Genomic DNA, 15,274 nt, shown 5'->3' with positions numbered 1-15,274 from the left:
TGTAAATATTTTGCCAAGATCTGCGAAAGTGGCACTGAACGGAGGTACTAGATATAAGCTGACACTGTACTGTTTAAGCCAAAGAATTCCATTTACAAATGTTTACATAACAATTTTAAGTGTTTGTCGGAGGTGCAAATATAGATATATTTGGTCATCGCGTTCAAGTCTTCTTATTTTTTTAGCAAAATGACTTCTCCAAAGCCTGTGGAAGTAGAACAACAGTTGTCAGCTGGTTATCTGGTTGTGGCCAGATAACCAGCTGACATTTCCATGCTCAAGCAATACCTTTCCACACATAGGCCATCTTTTCAAAACAGAATTTAATCTAATGGTACAAAATCGTTCTGGGAAGGGTGGACAGAATAACTTAAGAGGTCCTTGGAGGCTAGTAATGAGAACTGTAGTCACAAATACCTAATCACAGAAGTGAGAGTAACGAGAAATGCTCTATTTCTATACAGGCTCAGCAAAGCTTCAAAAGAGAAAAGAGTAGAACTACTTTTGTTTTTAGATCCAGAAATTTATTGTAGCTCAGGTTTTCCCAAACTTGACCTATTTAACAATATACACATCTGAAATGTTAGACCCATGATGGCTACAAACTGCATCAGGAAAAGAAAAGTTCACAACCGTCAGCATTAGCATTTAAGAGAGAGAGAGAGAGAGATGATAAAAGTTTACAGTCTCTAAAATACAGTTGGTACAGTGATGGTATCATGGAAAAAGGAGGTTGGGTTAGAATATTCTACACAGGGACAGTAAAACAGGAAAACTTGGGAGACAAGTTAAACATATTCCCAGGGTCTGTGTGTGTGTTTTTTTTTTTAAACTTAAAACTAGCCGTTATCATGTAAAAGTAGAACAGCTTTGCTTGCCTGTTTTGGAAATCTGCGATTTTACCGTTATAAACGGGGATGGTGGTGGTGGTGGTGATCCCTATGAGCTGATTTAAGAGGTGGGGGGTCAATGTCCCTTTGCTTCCAAAACCATCCTATGGTAAAAGGCACTCTAGAGACCAGCTTTCGAGGAAATTAAAATAAGAGAAAAACTCAGTTGCTAGAGCATTTGTATGAGGTCAAGAAGGCCCAGCCAGTAAGGCTGAAAGGGGGGGGGATTCTGGGAATGGAAATTGACAAAGAGGGTCAAAGGTTAAGGAGCCAACCAACCACCCTGGGCCACGGCTAAGATGAACACGGTCCACCTTGACCTTCTAAGGCAGGGCTTTCCTAACCTTGGGTCCCTGGGGTGGGGTAGGTGGGTTTGGACTCCAACTCCCAGAAGCCTTCCCCACTTGCTTTGCTGGCCAGGATTTCTGGGAATTGCAGTCCGAAGAACATCTGGGGACCCCAGGTTGGAATACACGGGTTCCAGATGCACGCAGACAATTGTCGGCTAGAGATCAGAAGGCTTGGAGAGATTCTGGATGTAGCGCTTCTCTTCCACCACAGCGTGGCCAAGCTCTGGGCCCCTCTTCCTCCCCATTCCTTATGTCCTGACCCCACCCCCCAACAAACAACGTTTCCGGATCTCTCATTTGGACTGGCCCGAGCGCCAGCTGGTAGGGTGAGGGCGATGCCAGCCCAAGTGCTTAGCAGAGCTGAGTTAGCAACCCTGTGGGGAAAAAAGCCATATAGCTCGAAACTTCCCACCCTAGAGACCCTGGTAGAGGCGGCTGGAAAAGCAGAGACAGGAGAGGCGAAGCACTCTCAAAGGAAATGTTAAAACAGAAGTTTGAGGGAGGGGGGGGAAGAGAACCACCCGGCCCTTGAAAAGCCTTAGCAACTCACCACCACCACCGCCCCCCCAAGGGGCCTTGACTTGCTTTCAGGGAAAAACCTTCGTGGCCCCTCCAAAGCCCAGACAAAGCGTGATTTACAGGCTGTCCCTTCCCGCAGCCCCCCCAGCCCCCCCATCTAAACCCCATCCCTAAACCTGGCAGCTTGAAGAAAATGCAACAGACCCACGAGGTCAGCAGGAATCATTGAAAACCAAAGTAGTAAATTACGCACCTTAAGTGTAAACAAAGACAGCCCCCCCCATGCCCACCCCCAACACCCGAGTTACTGTACAAGCAGCTGCAACAAAAACACGTGGGTGTGTTTTAGAAGGAATGATGCTGGCAAGGCAGCGCGCCCAAATGACGGCTATCCCTCGTTTGCCTGTCTCAGGACCAGAAGATGCAGACCCCGGGGGGCTTCTGGACCGTATTCGCTCCCACTACAGTCAGCGAAGTGGCCCGATCTGAGCAGGAGGTTTTAAGATCAGCAGTGGCCCGGCCTCAAGGCCCCCCCCGGGGACTCCTCCATTTTCACAAACCACAACAAAAGTACGGTGTGTGTGTGTGTCCAAGCCACCTAGCCACCCTTCGCCAAAGCCAACGAAGCCCAGCCTGGAAGCCCAAAACCCGGCAGTCAAGCCCAAAGAGAGTCTTGCAGTGAAATTGTTTTCTTTTTCCTTTTTTCACTATGAAAGAAATATGAATTTAAAAAAAGACAAAAAGCTGTCTACAGAGGTTGGGCTGGAGTTAAAAAAAAAAAAAAGATGATCGCGGTGTTACCAGATCAGCGTTAGCGGCTCTAACGGTAAACTAAACTTGTCCCATGCTTCTGGCGGCAGGTTTTTGAAAGGAAGAAAGGGGAAAAATATATAACCTTATCACTACATCACGCTGCATGATTTTTTTTTAAACCTTAGCATGGTTTATCCCTTCCCACCCGAACCCCATCCCCCCCGTTTTTTCACTACCACAAGTGACATAATTACAGAATCCCAATATATTTACAAAATATTAAAAAGTTTGTTAATCTTCTACATAGTAACCTCATTCTGCCACTTTACACATGCACCTAGATTCTGAAAGGAGAGAAAAAAATCGTTTTTTAAAAAGGGTCATGGGATATGAAATGAGCCACAAACCACACCCCCAGAACGGAGGAAACAAAAGCAAGTTAAAAGGAGTCAACCCTTTGTCACTGAATGATTTTGGCATTCATGATTACTCTTTTTTCCCCCCTGGGAAAAGTAGGATGAGGAACCAAGCATAGCACCGGGCCAACCCCGCCTCCCCCAAAAAAGCAATCATTAAAATCAGATTTAAAAATTCGAGCTTGTGTGCCACCTACGGAGCTGTCGTGTTCCTTAAATGAGATGACACCAGGAGAGAAGACAAGGCCATTCCTTTGCAAAGTAAATAATAACGAGAACAACAATAATCGTAAGTAAAAGCTATCCAGTCACTGCAAGATGAGGGAGGGAGAAGAGGTGGTTGGTAGGGTTCTAAGAGTCACGGCTTCTTTTGGTGTGTAGTGTTGTGTGTGTGTGTGTGTGTGCATGTGTGTACACGCCAGGGACCCAGCTAGGGAAGGAGCAGACAGAGATACATTGGGACGGAGGGTGGATGCCAGTGGGTGTGTTTGTGTGTTGTCGTTGGCTAGCTCTACCAGCTGGAGTGACTTCCTCACGCCAGGGGTCCTCAGGAGCGATGGAGTGGCAATCGGCGGACTCTCCCGGAACAGAAAACAACCCCAAAGGGAACCGGAGAAGGGCAGGAAGGGCAAGAATCAATAGGTGAGCGTTGAGTCGTCCCACTCCAACTGCTGCTGCCGGTTAACGTTCTGTTGGTCTTCCTCCTGCTCGCCTTCCTCTTCCTCGCTGCTTTCGGACTCGGCACTGGTGATGTCGTCTTCCTCCTCGCCCTCTTCGCTCTCCTCCTCTTCCTCCTCCTCCTCCTCGCTGCTGTGTTGGTCTTCATACGTCTGTTCAAACAGAGACGGTGAGGAGCTTTGCACACACATGCATACCCCCCCCCGGGAAATCCCTTCCCCCACCCCCACGTTTCTCGTTCAAAGCCACCCAGGGCTCCGCATCTTAAAGAGGTGGGTTGGCAGCTGGCGTCCGAAGCGCCGAACCGACCCACCTGGAGGGATCACCTGGCCCCCCGTGGGGTTTTCAGACGCCTTGCGAGCCACATCCCCCTGTGGTTCCTGCAGTCTGATGAGAAGCCCAGAAGTCTTACCTCCATCGGGTTCACCGTGATGGTCAAGGCGGAGTCGTCCCAGTCCATCTCGTTCTCCTTCCCGGAATCCTGGTCCCGCATGGTTCTCTGGTGGGCGGCTCGGATCCGGAACACGCCCAGGATGATCATGAACACCAGGAAGCTGACGCAAACCACAATGACGACCGTGGCGGTACTGGGAACCACTGGAAAGGGAGATGACAAGGGGGTGTGTGAAAACGGTGGGCAAGATGGGCGTGGCTATTTTGGGGATTCCCACAGGGGTTGGAGCAGAACTGGTGGGAGAGGCCACGGCAGAGGCAAGCCCCCCGTTCTGTGAATCTCCCATTTGCCCACAAACTCAAGAGGACGTCAAGCCACCAGAAACGGGGCTGGATCAAGGAAGAGTAAAACGCCAGGCCCTCTCCTGGGATAGAGGCTCATTCCAGGCAGGGAATCCTTCACTTTTCCTTGCAGTTTGAGGAGACGTTGACTCCCTTCCTTTCCTTCCTCTTAAAGAAGGGCCTTGGCTTACAAAGGCCCAGATCAAGGGGTGTGAATTCCCCCCCCCGCCGCCTATTTCCCGCCATCCGAGGTTGCTCAGGCATCATTCACGGAATGTCTCGGCCCGCCCTCTTCCTCCTCCAGGCAGGACCCTGGAAACGCCCATCGTGAGCCTTCCGTGGGTCTCCCCCGAATGGACGAACAAGGAAAGGAGACCCGGGGGACCTCGTGGGGGTGGGTCAAGAGAGAAGAAGTCCGAACCTGAAAACCCTGGGTGAGGGTTGGCAAGGTTGTGGCCGGAGAGGTCCACAAAGGAATGGTGGACCGGCTGGACAAACTGGGGCTGCTGGGCGGCCATGTGGCTGGCGTGGTCCATGGGGCTGGCGGTGTGGATCACGTTCACCTGAGACGCAGACGTTTGGGGCAAAAGGCAGGAGGAAGAGAGAGAGAGAGAGAGAGAGACAAGGAGGAGGGGAAAGGGAAAAAAACCAAGGGTTAAAAAATAAGCTCTGCACTGCTAAGCTACTCTGGAGGAAATGTGGCATGTAAGTGTAACAAATAAAACAGTAGGAGCCCCTTATCCACAGGATCACTATCCACCGATTCACTTGTCCAAAATATTTCTAATATTTCTAAAAGTGAATTTACCAGAACTGGCCACTAGAAGGAGCCAGAGACCATGCTGTGTACAGTGTTTCCTATTCATATGATGTTTGCTATTATCCGTTTTTCAGCATCCGCTGGGGCAGTTGGAACTGATCCCCCATGGATACAGGAACCCCTCTGCTAATAAATGCAAAGAATTCCATTTCAGCTGCCTGGAATCTCAGGCACCAAGTACTGAGAGACATTTTTTTGCCCCATAACTTTAGCGAGCTGCTGCTGATCAGAGTTGACAATATAGGGCCCCATTGATTACTGGATTCTTCTGTTCCTGGCCCTGCTTCCTTGGGGTACCCTTATCAGTCCTTTGAAGTCCCTCTAAAAAGGCAAAACTTTGCTCACGCACCTCCACTTTGAACTCGTTGCTGACGTAACGCCCATTGAGCTCTGAACAGACCAGTTTGAATTTGCGGTCAAACAGAGCGATCGCGTGCCAGTTCCGGTAGCGGATCAGGTGCAGAACCTCCTCATAGCTGGCCATGGTGTCGACCCCTGGGGGGGGAGGAGAGAAACAGAGATGGTACACCTGGGGCATTTTGTGGGCATCCGTTCTATTAAAAAAGCCCCCCCATAAAGCAACCAAGCAAATAAGACAGATAAACTTGATGCCTTTTCCGTTTCAAGTTAATTTAACCGTTACAGATCTGTCTTGTCTCCCAAATGCAAGGGGCCAATACGGAATATCACAGAGGTTACTGAAACAGTAAACACCTCCTGTTAACTTTGTGGACTTGTGTCCTCCGCTTTCTATTGCTGAGGCTGAACGAAACAGAAAAGGTTTCTGCCAGCAAAGTAGGCTCCCTTGCTGGGCTGCTTGATGTTTTCCCTAATCACCGCACAGCTCCGAACACACCCAACGGTGCTGCATGCTTGCTCTGATGCAGACACCAACAAGACGCAGGAGACAGGCGGCTAAGAGCCCTATCGATGCCTTCTCTGTGAGGCACGTTTTCAACACAACAGCTTATTCTTTGGTCTCCGGCATGCTCGCTGGCCCAGGAAAAACCTCTTATCCCCCTGATGGTATGCAGAGACACGCTCCGCCAGCCTCCCAGGATGGCTCAGCTCTTAATTTTGCTGACGTGGCGCTGCGATTCCCGGCATGCCAAGCGGGCAGGGCCTTACCCGTCATGATCATGCCCAGATTGGAGCTGCTCATCTCCATCCCCTTCTGCTGCAACCGCGCCATGTCGACCTCCAGGCTCTCCTGCTCCTGGTTGAGCTCCTCTCCCACCACGGTGACCTCGCAGGTATCCAGGTTGTGCATGATCTCCTCGGACACCAAGGATTCTTGGACTGCCGGAAGGGGGAAGAGGCGAAATGGATCAGGAGGGCAGGGAACGAAAGGCGATGCAAAGAGACGCAATTCTCCCCATTACCCTGGAGGTTTTAACTGAGGACTAGAACCTTGAAATTAGGAGCTGGCACCTGCAGGAGTCCAGGAGCCAAAATTCTGCCCCATTTTCCACAAACACCCACCAGTTCCTTTGTCCAAACTCAGAAAGGACGGGACAATCCCATCCCACAGGTGGTGGGGGCGAGACTGAAGGCCTCAACGATAAGGTTGCAAATAGCATTTGGTGTGGCTCTGGGGACTTCTGGGGGCACAACAATTCTCCCCTCTGAGGCTGAATTGTTTAGCGACATGGGAAGGCATCCAGAGGCTCCCAAATCCCCAGGCAGCTTCAGCTGAAAAAACAAGGGTCTTCGGCACTTCTGTTGGATCTTTCCACGTTCTGCCTCCTCTATACCCAGTCTCTGGATCGCCTCGAATCCCAGTCTGTTTGATCGGAATGCGCTCTTGTGCACACGCACCCACCCACCCCTGGTTTGGCACCCTGTATTTCGTTACCAGTGGGGTCCTCCTCCCCGTCGCCCTCCGGCTCCACCTCCCGGGTGATGGTGCTGATGATGCGGAGTTCGGGGAAGAGGGAAACCCCCTCGGGGCTCTCAAACTCCGATGCCGAGCGGGCGAAGTGGTTGATGCCGCTGAGGCTGATTTTGGGCTCTTCCGGCTGCAGGACCATGATGTACCCGTCGACGAAGGGGATGGAGAGGCAGGCGTCGTCGCCGGAGCACCTGCCGAAGGCGAGAGGACGAAAGCTGAAGAAGGGCAGGGCTCTGTGTCTTGGGATGGCCCTGCCCAAGTGGCGAGGGGGCCCCTCTTTTCAAACCACCAGCCTGCCAGCCCCGCTCCAACCACTCCACTCCTCTGCCTCTCTTGCACAGCAACAGGGCAGAGTTGCCCTGCGGAAGACGCCAAGCTAAGCCACAAGCCAGAACCGACTGGCCCCACAAGACAGCTTGGCTTCTGGATGCTCCTCCAAATAATAATAATTATATTTTTAAAATCCATGGAGACAGACCATAGACAACCAGATGGGAGCAGTCCAGCAGGGTGTACCAGCCCCACGCTATCACTCTAAATAAGTCAAGAGATCTAGATTGTTTTTATCAAATGCTATTTTTCATGCTGTCTTTTCAACATTTCTAATTTATGAGGTTTAGTGTAGGTTTATTCTTTTGTATCACTCCATTATTTTAATTTACTGCTCTTGACGGTTGTTTTATTTTCTGTACCAAGTGGCTCTGGTAGCCAGGTGGGTGGTATACAAATTAAAGAAATAAATAATCAAAATAGATAAGCCAGACTCATGATGACTGGTGTCCAAAGTAACGTGCTGGAGTTCTACTATGTGGAGGAAGGTGAAGGAGAAGAGAGATATACAGTGGTGCCTTGCTTAACGATTGCCTCGTTAAACGATGAAACTGCTTTACGATGAAGTTTTTGCGACCGCTTTTGCAATCACAAAACAATGTCCCTATGGGGAAAATTCGCTTAGCGATGATCGGTCCCTTGCTTCGGGAACCGATTTTTCGCTAAAAGATGATTTAAAAACAGCTGATCGGCAGTTCTAAAATGGCCGCCCGCTGTGCAAAATGGCTCCCCGCTGTGTTTTCAGGATGGATTCCCCGCTTTACAGGCATCAAAAATGGCCGCCCCTATGGAGGATCTTCGCTGGACGGTGAGTTTGCAGCCCATTGGAACGCATTGAACCGGTTTTCAATGCCTTTCAATGGGCTTTTTCGTTTTGCAAGAAGATGTTTTTGTAAGACCGATTTTCGCGGATCGAATTGACATCGCCTTACGAGGCACCACTGTACAATGAAACTTTTACTCAGGGCTGCATTGATTGCTTTAAAATATTTAAAAACCACCTAAAGCCGTGGTTCCCAACCTTGGGTCACCCAGGTGTGTTCTTAGGCTGCAACTCCCAGAAACCCTTGGCCAGCACAGCTGGTGATGGAGGCTTCTGGGAGTTGCAGTCTAAGAACACACCCGGGAGACCCACAGTCAGGAACCATCGTCCTAAAAGGGCCCAAGGCGGAAAGGCGACATTAAAGAGACGGGTTGGCCATGGGAACATGGGCTGCTAGCCACTGTGGCCGGGGGGGGGGGACTCACTTCACAGTGCTAGTGATTTTGATCCGGCGGATCCCAGGGGTCGGGAACTGTCGCGAGTTCAGGTAGGAGATGTGTTGCATGGCTTTGTCGAACCGGTCGATGTCGTCGCCTTCCAAAGTCAACGCTGACTGGCTTGGGTTCACGTGGATCTGGAAATCATGCCAAGAGGGGTGAGACGGCCACCCAGGAAGTGGAATCGGAGGATTAGGGGAAAAGAGAGAGAGATTGGGCCTCCCAAAGCGTTGAGAGCCATTTGTTCTGTGCTACTGATTCTCTAGCGAAGATCATTGATCAAAATGAGCTTTGCAAGGGCCGGGTGGCCCCCCGTCACTAGCTCTGGAAAAACCCGCACAAATTTTATAACTGAGGGCAGAGGCAAATTCGTGTTGCTAGTCAACGAGCTTTCCATTCACGTTTCAACCCATGCAAGAATAATTCATTTAATCTCTCCTTTTCTCTTCCTTCCTGTTCTTTGCTGCCAGATATCAAGATTATAAAAGCTACCAAAAAAAACACAAAACCCTCTAGGCAAAACTATGGGCGATCAAGTATTCAGCTCTTCCAAATTTGGATCAGAGGGACGCAACGCTTCGGCCATGAGTGATGCAATCCTGATCTCCTTGTTATTTCTCTTTCGGCAATTAAACACCCAATTCTTCCGTTAGGTAGTATGTGCAGAGAGCGTGCTCCCTTTTGTGAAAAGGCTGAGAAGACATTGAGAACATAACACCCGATGCCCCTTGGCTTCCTGGCACCCGTCGTCCTTCCGTCGTCGCACAAACTTACCTTCAAGCCTTTGCCGACGCCATCGGCCGCCTGTAGCTCCAGCCCTTCTTTGCAGGTGTAAAGGCAGTCAATCACCTTCTTGTTCTCCAGTTTACCCGAGCGGATCATCAAGCCGGCCAGGTTGCCGTGAAAGAACTGGGCCATGCGAAGCTCCCCACCTTGAACAGAGGCAATGGGAGAAGAGCCGTCGTGAGCCCGAAGGAGTGGCCGTTTCGGTATTAGAGCCATTCCTTGCTTCAAAACCGGCATGCAGGTTAGTCGGGCCCATTTCTGAATTGACCTTGCAGTTACCGTTCAAGCACAATGGAGGGTGGGCGGAGAGAGAACTTAAAAAGAAATCCACTCATGCAACACAGCTCTTGAAATGAGGGTGGGGGGGGACAGAAAGACCCCCCCGAACTCAGTCCCGACGCCCAGGCTACACTTTCTCATCACGATCATGACTCCCCAAAGAAACCAAGGCCAACTTTGCAGCTGTCGTACAGAGAACAGACCTCCTGATTATGGACAGGAAAGGAACACCAATTGCCTTAGTCAAGCCAAACGAGAGCACAGGAAGCTGCCTTACGACACACCAGAGCATGGGGCCAGCTGGTCCAGTACGGCTCTTGTACGTAAGAGGCCAGCCCCTCGGGGGCCCTTCGGATGCTGTCAGGCTGCAACGCCCCTCGGTTCTAGCTGGCACAGCCCGCAGCAAGGGACACGGGAAGCTGCCGTCCAACCGCATAGGGAGGACAACGAGCTTTCCAACTGGGAGACGATCGTCGGAGTTTTCCAACCCTACCCGGAGACGCTAAGCCTTGACCCGGGGCTGCCCGCCTGCACGCCAGGGGCTCCTCTGTTGGGTGACTGTTCCTCCATCAGGGAATTTCCCCTGGTTGTCTTAAGAGCCGCGGAGGGAAGGGCTGGGCTGCAGCCGTAGGGCTGAGTTGGAGGCCTCAACCCCACAACTCTAGATCTACGTTTAGCCTCGGCAGAATTCCTCTGGGACAAACTTTGGTTTCACAATTGAGAAAACAAGGGGGTGGATTAGGACTCAAAAGAGGAGAGCTGTCCCTCATTTTCATATTCATCAGACACCAGCCAGATAGAAAAAAAAAACCTGCAGCTGGAATGACCTGGATCCATTTTTCTCAACTCAAGAAAATCCAGGTGAGGTTTAAGTTGTTCTTCTCCACCAGCAAAACTATCCCCCCCCCAAAAAAAACTGCTTTCATATGCAAATCTATGAAGATTTCATCTAGGCAGGCTCAGAAATTAATGTGTGCTATATAGTTTTTTAACTGGGTGACTTCTTAGAAATTCAGCTCTTCTTCCCACCTTTTAACAAGTGCCCTAAAACTACTTTTCAACTTCACTGTTCAGGGAGTTAAGTAATTAGAAACTTCTCTTTTTTCCCCATCCTATGCAGTGCTTTATGCAGGGTGCAATTGAAAATCAAACAAAAGTCTCTCATTTAACTTCCTTCAATGGAGACGTTAAACCTGACAAGCTACTGCTACAAAACCAGAAACATCTATAACTAGGAAAGGGTTCGACTGGATGCTCAATCAGACACTCGGGTCTCGTACCAGCAAGAAGCTCCTGGCTCCCCCTTCCCTCCTCTTCACTAAATCTATCAAAAATTCAGCCCTTCCAAATCTGGTTTGGAGGACACGGCCCTTCCAAGCCATGAGGACGATGAGAGATGCAATATGTTGCTTGCCGCTCGTTATTGATCTCTCGGCAATTAAAACACCCGATTCTTCCTCAGTTCAGTGACGGGGTTCCCTGCTTCTCCAACCCCCCCCCCTTTTTAAAATAAAAGCTTGCCTAACAACAGCAGTCGGTGGTGATCCCCAAAACGGAGGTTTGAGAAAGAAAGAAAGAAAGAAAGAGGTGAGCGTATGAGAAATAAAAGATGGAAGGAAAACAAGCCGAGCAGTGGTGATTATGTCGCTCCCGTGGCCGCAACCAAAATGCTGGCGTTTCATGCTGTCAGGTGAGGCATGTCATGGCTTAGGAGTGAAAAGATCGATTTGTTTTTAAACCCAAAAGCGTTCCAACCACCCCCCCTTGTCCCCCCACCCTCCCCCAAAAAAATAGTCCCCCCACAAGAACACCAGCAACCTGCAGGGGTCTCGGTGGCCTTTTCTGTGTCATTCTCATTTCCTGTAAACTCTGCAGAGAAGGCAAGAGAGAAAGAACAGGGATAAGAAAGAGAAGGAACGGGGCGATTAGGACCTGGAGGTCTGAACGGTCACCACACACACACACACACTCCCACGGTTCTGTTCCCCCGATGCCCGGCTGGCTCGCCGGACAACAGACGGGGCTCTGCTCCAGACGGAGACGCTCCCTTTCGGAAAAAGAGCAACGTGGCTTCCCAAAGCCTCGGCATTCACGTAACTCTTTCCCTTTTTTTTGCAAATTGTCTGAGATCTCTCTCTCTCTCTCTCTCTCTCTCTCTCTCTCTCTCTCTCTCTCTCACACACACACACACACACACACACACACAGAGAGAGAGAGAGAGAGAGAGAGAGAGAGAGAGAGAGAGAGAGAGACAGAGAGGAACCTTTGCCACTGAATCCTGCCCCCGTCCCCTTCAAAAACAATCCCAAGACGTCCAAGAGGTATGGGGCTTCCGAGGCTGGGTGTTCGGTTCCCCCACCGGGCCCTCCTTAGCAAGGGGGTCTGGCCCCGATGACCCATGAGGCCCCTCCCAGCTCTGCCATGAACACCGTATGCCCTTCAGACAGAACGGAAACGGGTTTTGCAGCTGCAACCGTGCTGAACGTTTTGGACCTTGTTTATGGCTCCGTGCCCTCCTCCCTCAGCAGGCCCAACGAGAATGTTTTTCTTGCTTCTATTCTCTGTGCTCCGTAACTAAAACCCCAGAAGAATCCCTCCGCGAGGAAGAACAAATGCAGTCCGCAGGGGGCGCTCTGATGCCCCAGGGTGGCCTTTCCCGTCGGAGGAACCCCATGGAAGCCGTGGGGGAAGGCGACCCAAAATCCACCGATGAACCCCAACAGCTGGGCATCAAGGAATGAAACGGCACAGAGGGCGCACTGCCCGATGAAGGCCACTCCCAGACCGGGAGGAGGCGTCACTTCACGATGACCCTGCAGATGATTCATCTGCATTTTATAGCAGGTCGCACCAGTGCCATGAAGACAGGCAACGGCTGCCACTACCTTGAAGTTCTCCTTGATGCACACGGCCGGTGGACGAATCACCCGTTTTTGTATTTTTGCAGACTTGTGGCAAGAGCTTTGTGGGAAATTTAAAAAGCCTGGGGGGGAAAAGTAACTTTTCCCATGACAAACGCCCGACCCTCTCCGGCTAGCATGATCAGTCGCTGTGCTGGCCTGGGGGATCCAGGGCGCGGCGGTCCAAAAACTGTTTTTTCCTCCCCATCCCCTCCTCCAGCTCAGGTTAGAAACAGAATACTGTAGTAGAAAACCAATTCAATGGTGTCTGGGGTGGGGGGAATAGGCAGAGGTTAGGTTGTTTTTTTAAACAAGTAGCAGACCTTTAAATAAAAAGGCATGTTGCAATTTCAACAACAACAACAACAAAAAAGACTTAAAAGACAAGGAAGGAAAAAAGGGCAACCGGGCAGGGAACACGGGGGCCATCCCTTCGCGTTGCTTCCTGACAGATCCTGGGATCCGTTTTCTCCAGATGCCAAAAAGGAAAAGCTTCGGCGGTGCTGGAGGCAGTGACTCAGCACCAGGCAGCCTCCTCCAGGGAACGGCTCTCCCAACCGGTTCCGCGTGTTAAAACCTGATGCTGCTGCTGCATTGCTTTTTTTAGCCATGAGCAGCAAAAATAAATAAATAAATAAACAAACAAACAAGTCCTTCCACCTCCGGGCAGAGGCACAAACGTCCGGCAAAATCCTGGAGAACCCAATAACAGGACCGGGAGAGTCAGGGAAAAGGACGAAAGGACTCTTTTGACATATGGAGAGATAAGAGGGGCTCTGTATGCCCCACTCCCTGGGGTCTTGGCTACTGAAACGGCCTCGTGCAGGAAAATGCATGCTTCTTTCTTTGCCAGCGTTCTCAACATCGCCATCGCTGGTCCTATTCCTGAAAGCAGTGCCGCCGAGAGATTGCGGGCATGTGCGCCAAGGGCCCGGGTGTCATGAACATCCCAAGATAATGAGGAAAGAGGGGTGAGGAGCACAGGTTGGCTTCTGTGTAAACACACACAGACGCTGAAAGTGTGTTCTGAACCTCACCGGCGATCGCAGCCACAGAATCGGCGGGGTTTAAAGACGGGTTACTGCAGTATTCAGCAATTAACTGATCCAACGGAACTAAGTTGGATGCAGATGATATTATTTCTCTTTCCCAACCGTGCACAGTCTTTTTAAAGCAATCTCACTAAAGAGATAGATGCCCGTCCAGGTCATTAAAAGAATGAATGGGCTGCAATTTTTTAAAAAAAGAACATATAGGAAACTTTGACGAAGAAGGAAAGAAAGCAACTTTCTGCCACCGATACCAAGACAGGCAGTGGCGGGATGCCTTTACCTTGCCAGCAGGCTCCAACCACGAGCTGAGATTCTAATTTGGAGGGGTGGAGCGGATAGTCCTCCGTCACTGGGAAAGGATCGACGGAAACGCCATCCATGTACAAGGTAACGGCTGGAAACTCCACGTTGAGGATGTAGTGGTGCCATTCCTTATCGCACACCTGGAGGAGAAGAAAAGCTTTTTAAAGGGCACAGCTTCCGGTTCAGAAAGCAAGTTCCCAGCTCGCACTGGGGCAGGAACAGGAAGTTGGGTGGAGCGAGGCCGAGCTTGAGGCCGAGTCTCCCAGGCGAGCCACACTGAGGCGCCTGTAAAGTGTGTGTCAGTCAGATGGAATACCCAGAATGGGGAATTACGGGATTTGTATTCTGAGAAATAAAAAAACCTCCCTAGAAACTACCCTATGTAATCAAATACCTTTTGAAATGGAAGAGCATTCTCAACAACAAAAAGAACAGCCTTGAATCAAGCGGCGACTTGGAAAACCCACCGCACCTCCAAAACTACCCCAGGAAACCCACCTGGTTCAGTTTCCAGTGGAATTCTGCCGGTTTGTAACTCTGCCCCTCGGAGGGGTCTTGCCGGAAGAGAAACACGAGTCGACAGTTGTGCACATAAAGAGAATAATGGTGCCGATTCATATCTGTGCAAAGGAAGTCAAAGCAGGTTACCATTCGCCCTCTTGCTATGACATCCAGAATAAACCACTCATGAGCGACTCTCTGGATCAGACTCCCTTTGCTACCAGTCTGAACTGCCTTGTTACAGCCACCTTCCCCAACCTACGTCCCTCGAGATATTTCGGGCGACGATTCCATGACGTTCCTGTTGGAGGTTGTTTGGTCTTGTTCCCCCCTCCTCCCCCAAATGTCTGGAGGGACTCAGCTTGGAAAAGGTTGCATTGCAACCAAAGGAAGTCACATAAAAAGAAGTAAATGGAATTGGTTTCTGAGAAATGAATTACTTTGCCTTAGGGCAGTTCTGCAGTAATGATTATATATATATATATAATATATATAAAATCATCCAATATATATATATGTTGGATGACCCACAACCGACATTTCAGGACTTGTGAAAAACGCCCTCTTGTGAAACCATTCCTCATCCTAAATTTTACACAAAAGGACCATAAGAAAAAATAGAGCAGGGCTGAAGCAAGGATTAAATAAATGGCCCGTTTTTTTGATGGAGGCGACAGCTGCGCGCATATAGACTTGTGATAGTGGCCAAGGCGTTATGATGGATGAAACTACCATTTGGGGAATGATCTGAAACAGAGTGGATGCTGAAACTAGTCCTTATTACACATTTTTTAAAAAAATCCAATAACCA

At 50.1% G+C, this 15,274-nt stretch overlaps 1 protein-coding gene across 4 annotated transcripts in view; it reads right to left on the bottom strand.

Annotated features, from left to right (window-relative positions):
• Positions 1-502: 502 nt before the first annotated feature.
• Positions 503-15,274, bottom strand: part of CLSTN1 (calsyntenin 1) — a 52,138-nt gene continuing 37,366 nt past the window's right edge. For 2 of the 4 annotated variants that reach the window (XM_072977578.2, XM_072977579.2), the window contains 11 exons: positions 14,461-14,582; positions 13,940-14,102; positions 11,526-11,576; positions 9,417-9,574; positions 8,631-8,779; positions 7,017-7,243; positions 6,290-6,460; positions 5,511-5,656; positions 4,763-4,904; positions 4,019-4,203; positions 503-3,758 (listed from right to left, as the gene is read on the bottom strand). In XM_072977578.2, the coding sequence (XP_072833679.2) occupies positions 3,564-3,758; positions 4,019-4,203; positions 4,763-4,904; positions 5,511-5,656; positions 6,290-6,460; positions 7,017-7,243; positions 8,631-8,779; positions 9,417-9,574; positions 11,526-11,576; positions 13,940-14,102; positions 14,461-14,582 (1,709 nt within the window). In that variant the 3' untranslated portion in view covers positions 503-3,563. The remainder of the gene's footprint in view (positions 3,759-4,018; positions 4,204-4,762; positions 4,905-5,510; positions 5,657-6,289; positions 6,461-7,016; positions 7,244-8,630; positions 8,780-9,416; positions 9,575-11,525; positions 11,577-13,939; positions 14,103-14,460; positions 14,583-15,274) is intronic. The other 2 variants (XM_072977580.2, XM_072977581.2) reach the window with 1 other exon arrangement.

Source organism: Pogona vitticeps, chromosome 7 (genome assembly GCF_051106095.1).
Source record: "Pogona vitticeps strain Pit_001003342236 chromosome 7, PviZW2.1, whole genome shotgun sequence".
In the NCBI taxonomy this organism is placed as follows: Eukaryota; Metazoa; Chordata; class Lepidosauria; order Squamata; family Agamidae; genus Pogona; species Pogona vitticeps.
This window is presented reverse-complemented; position numbering and strand designations above follow the sequence as displayed.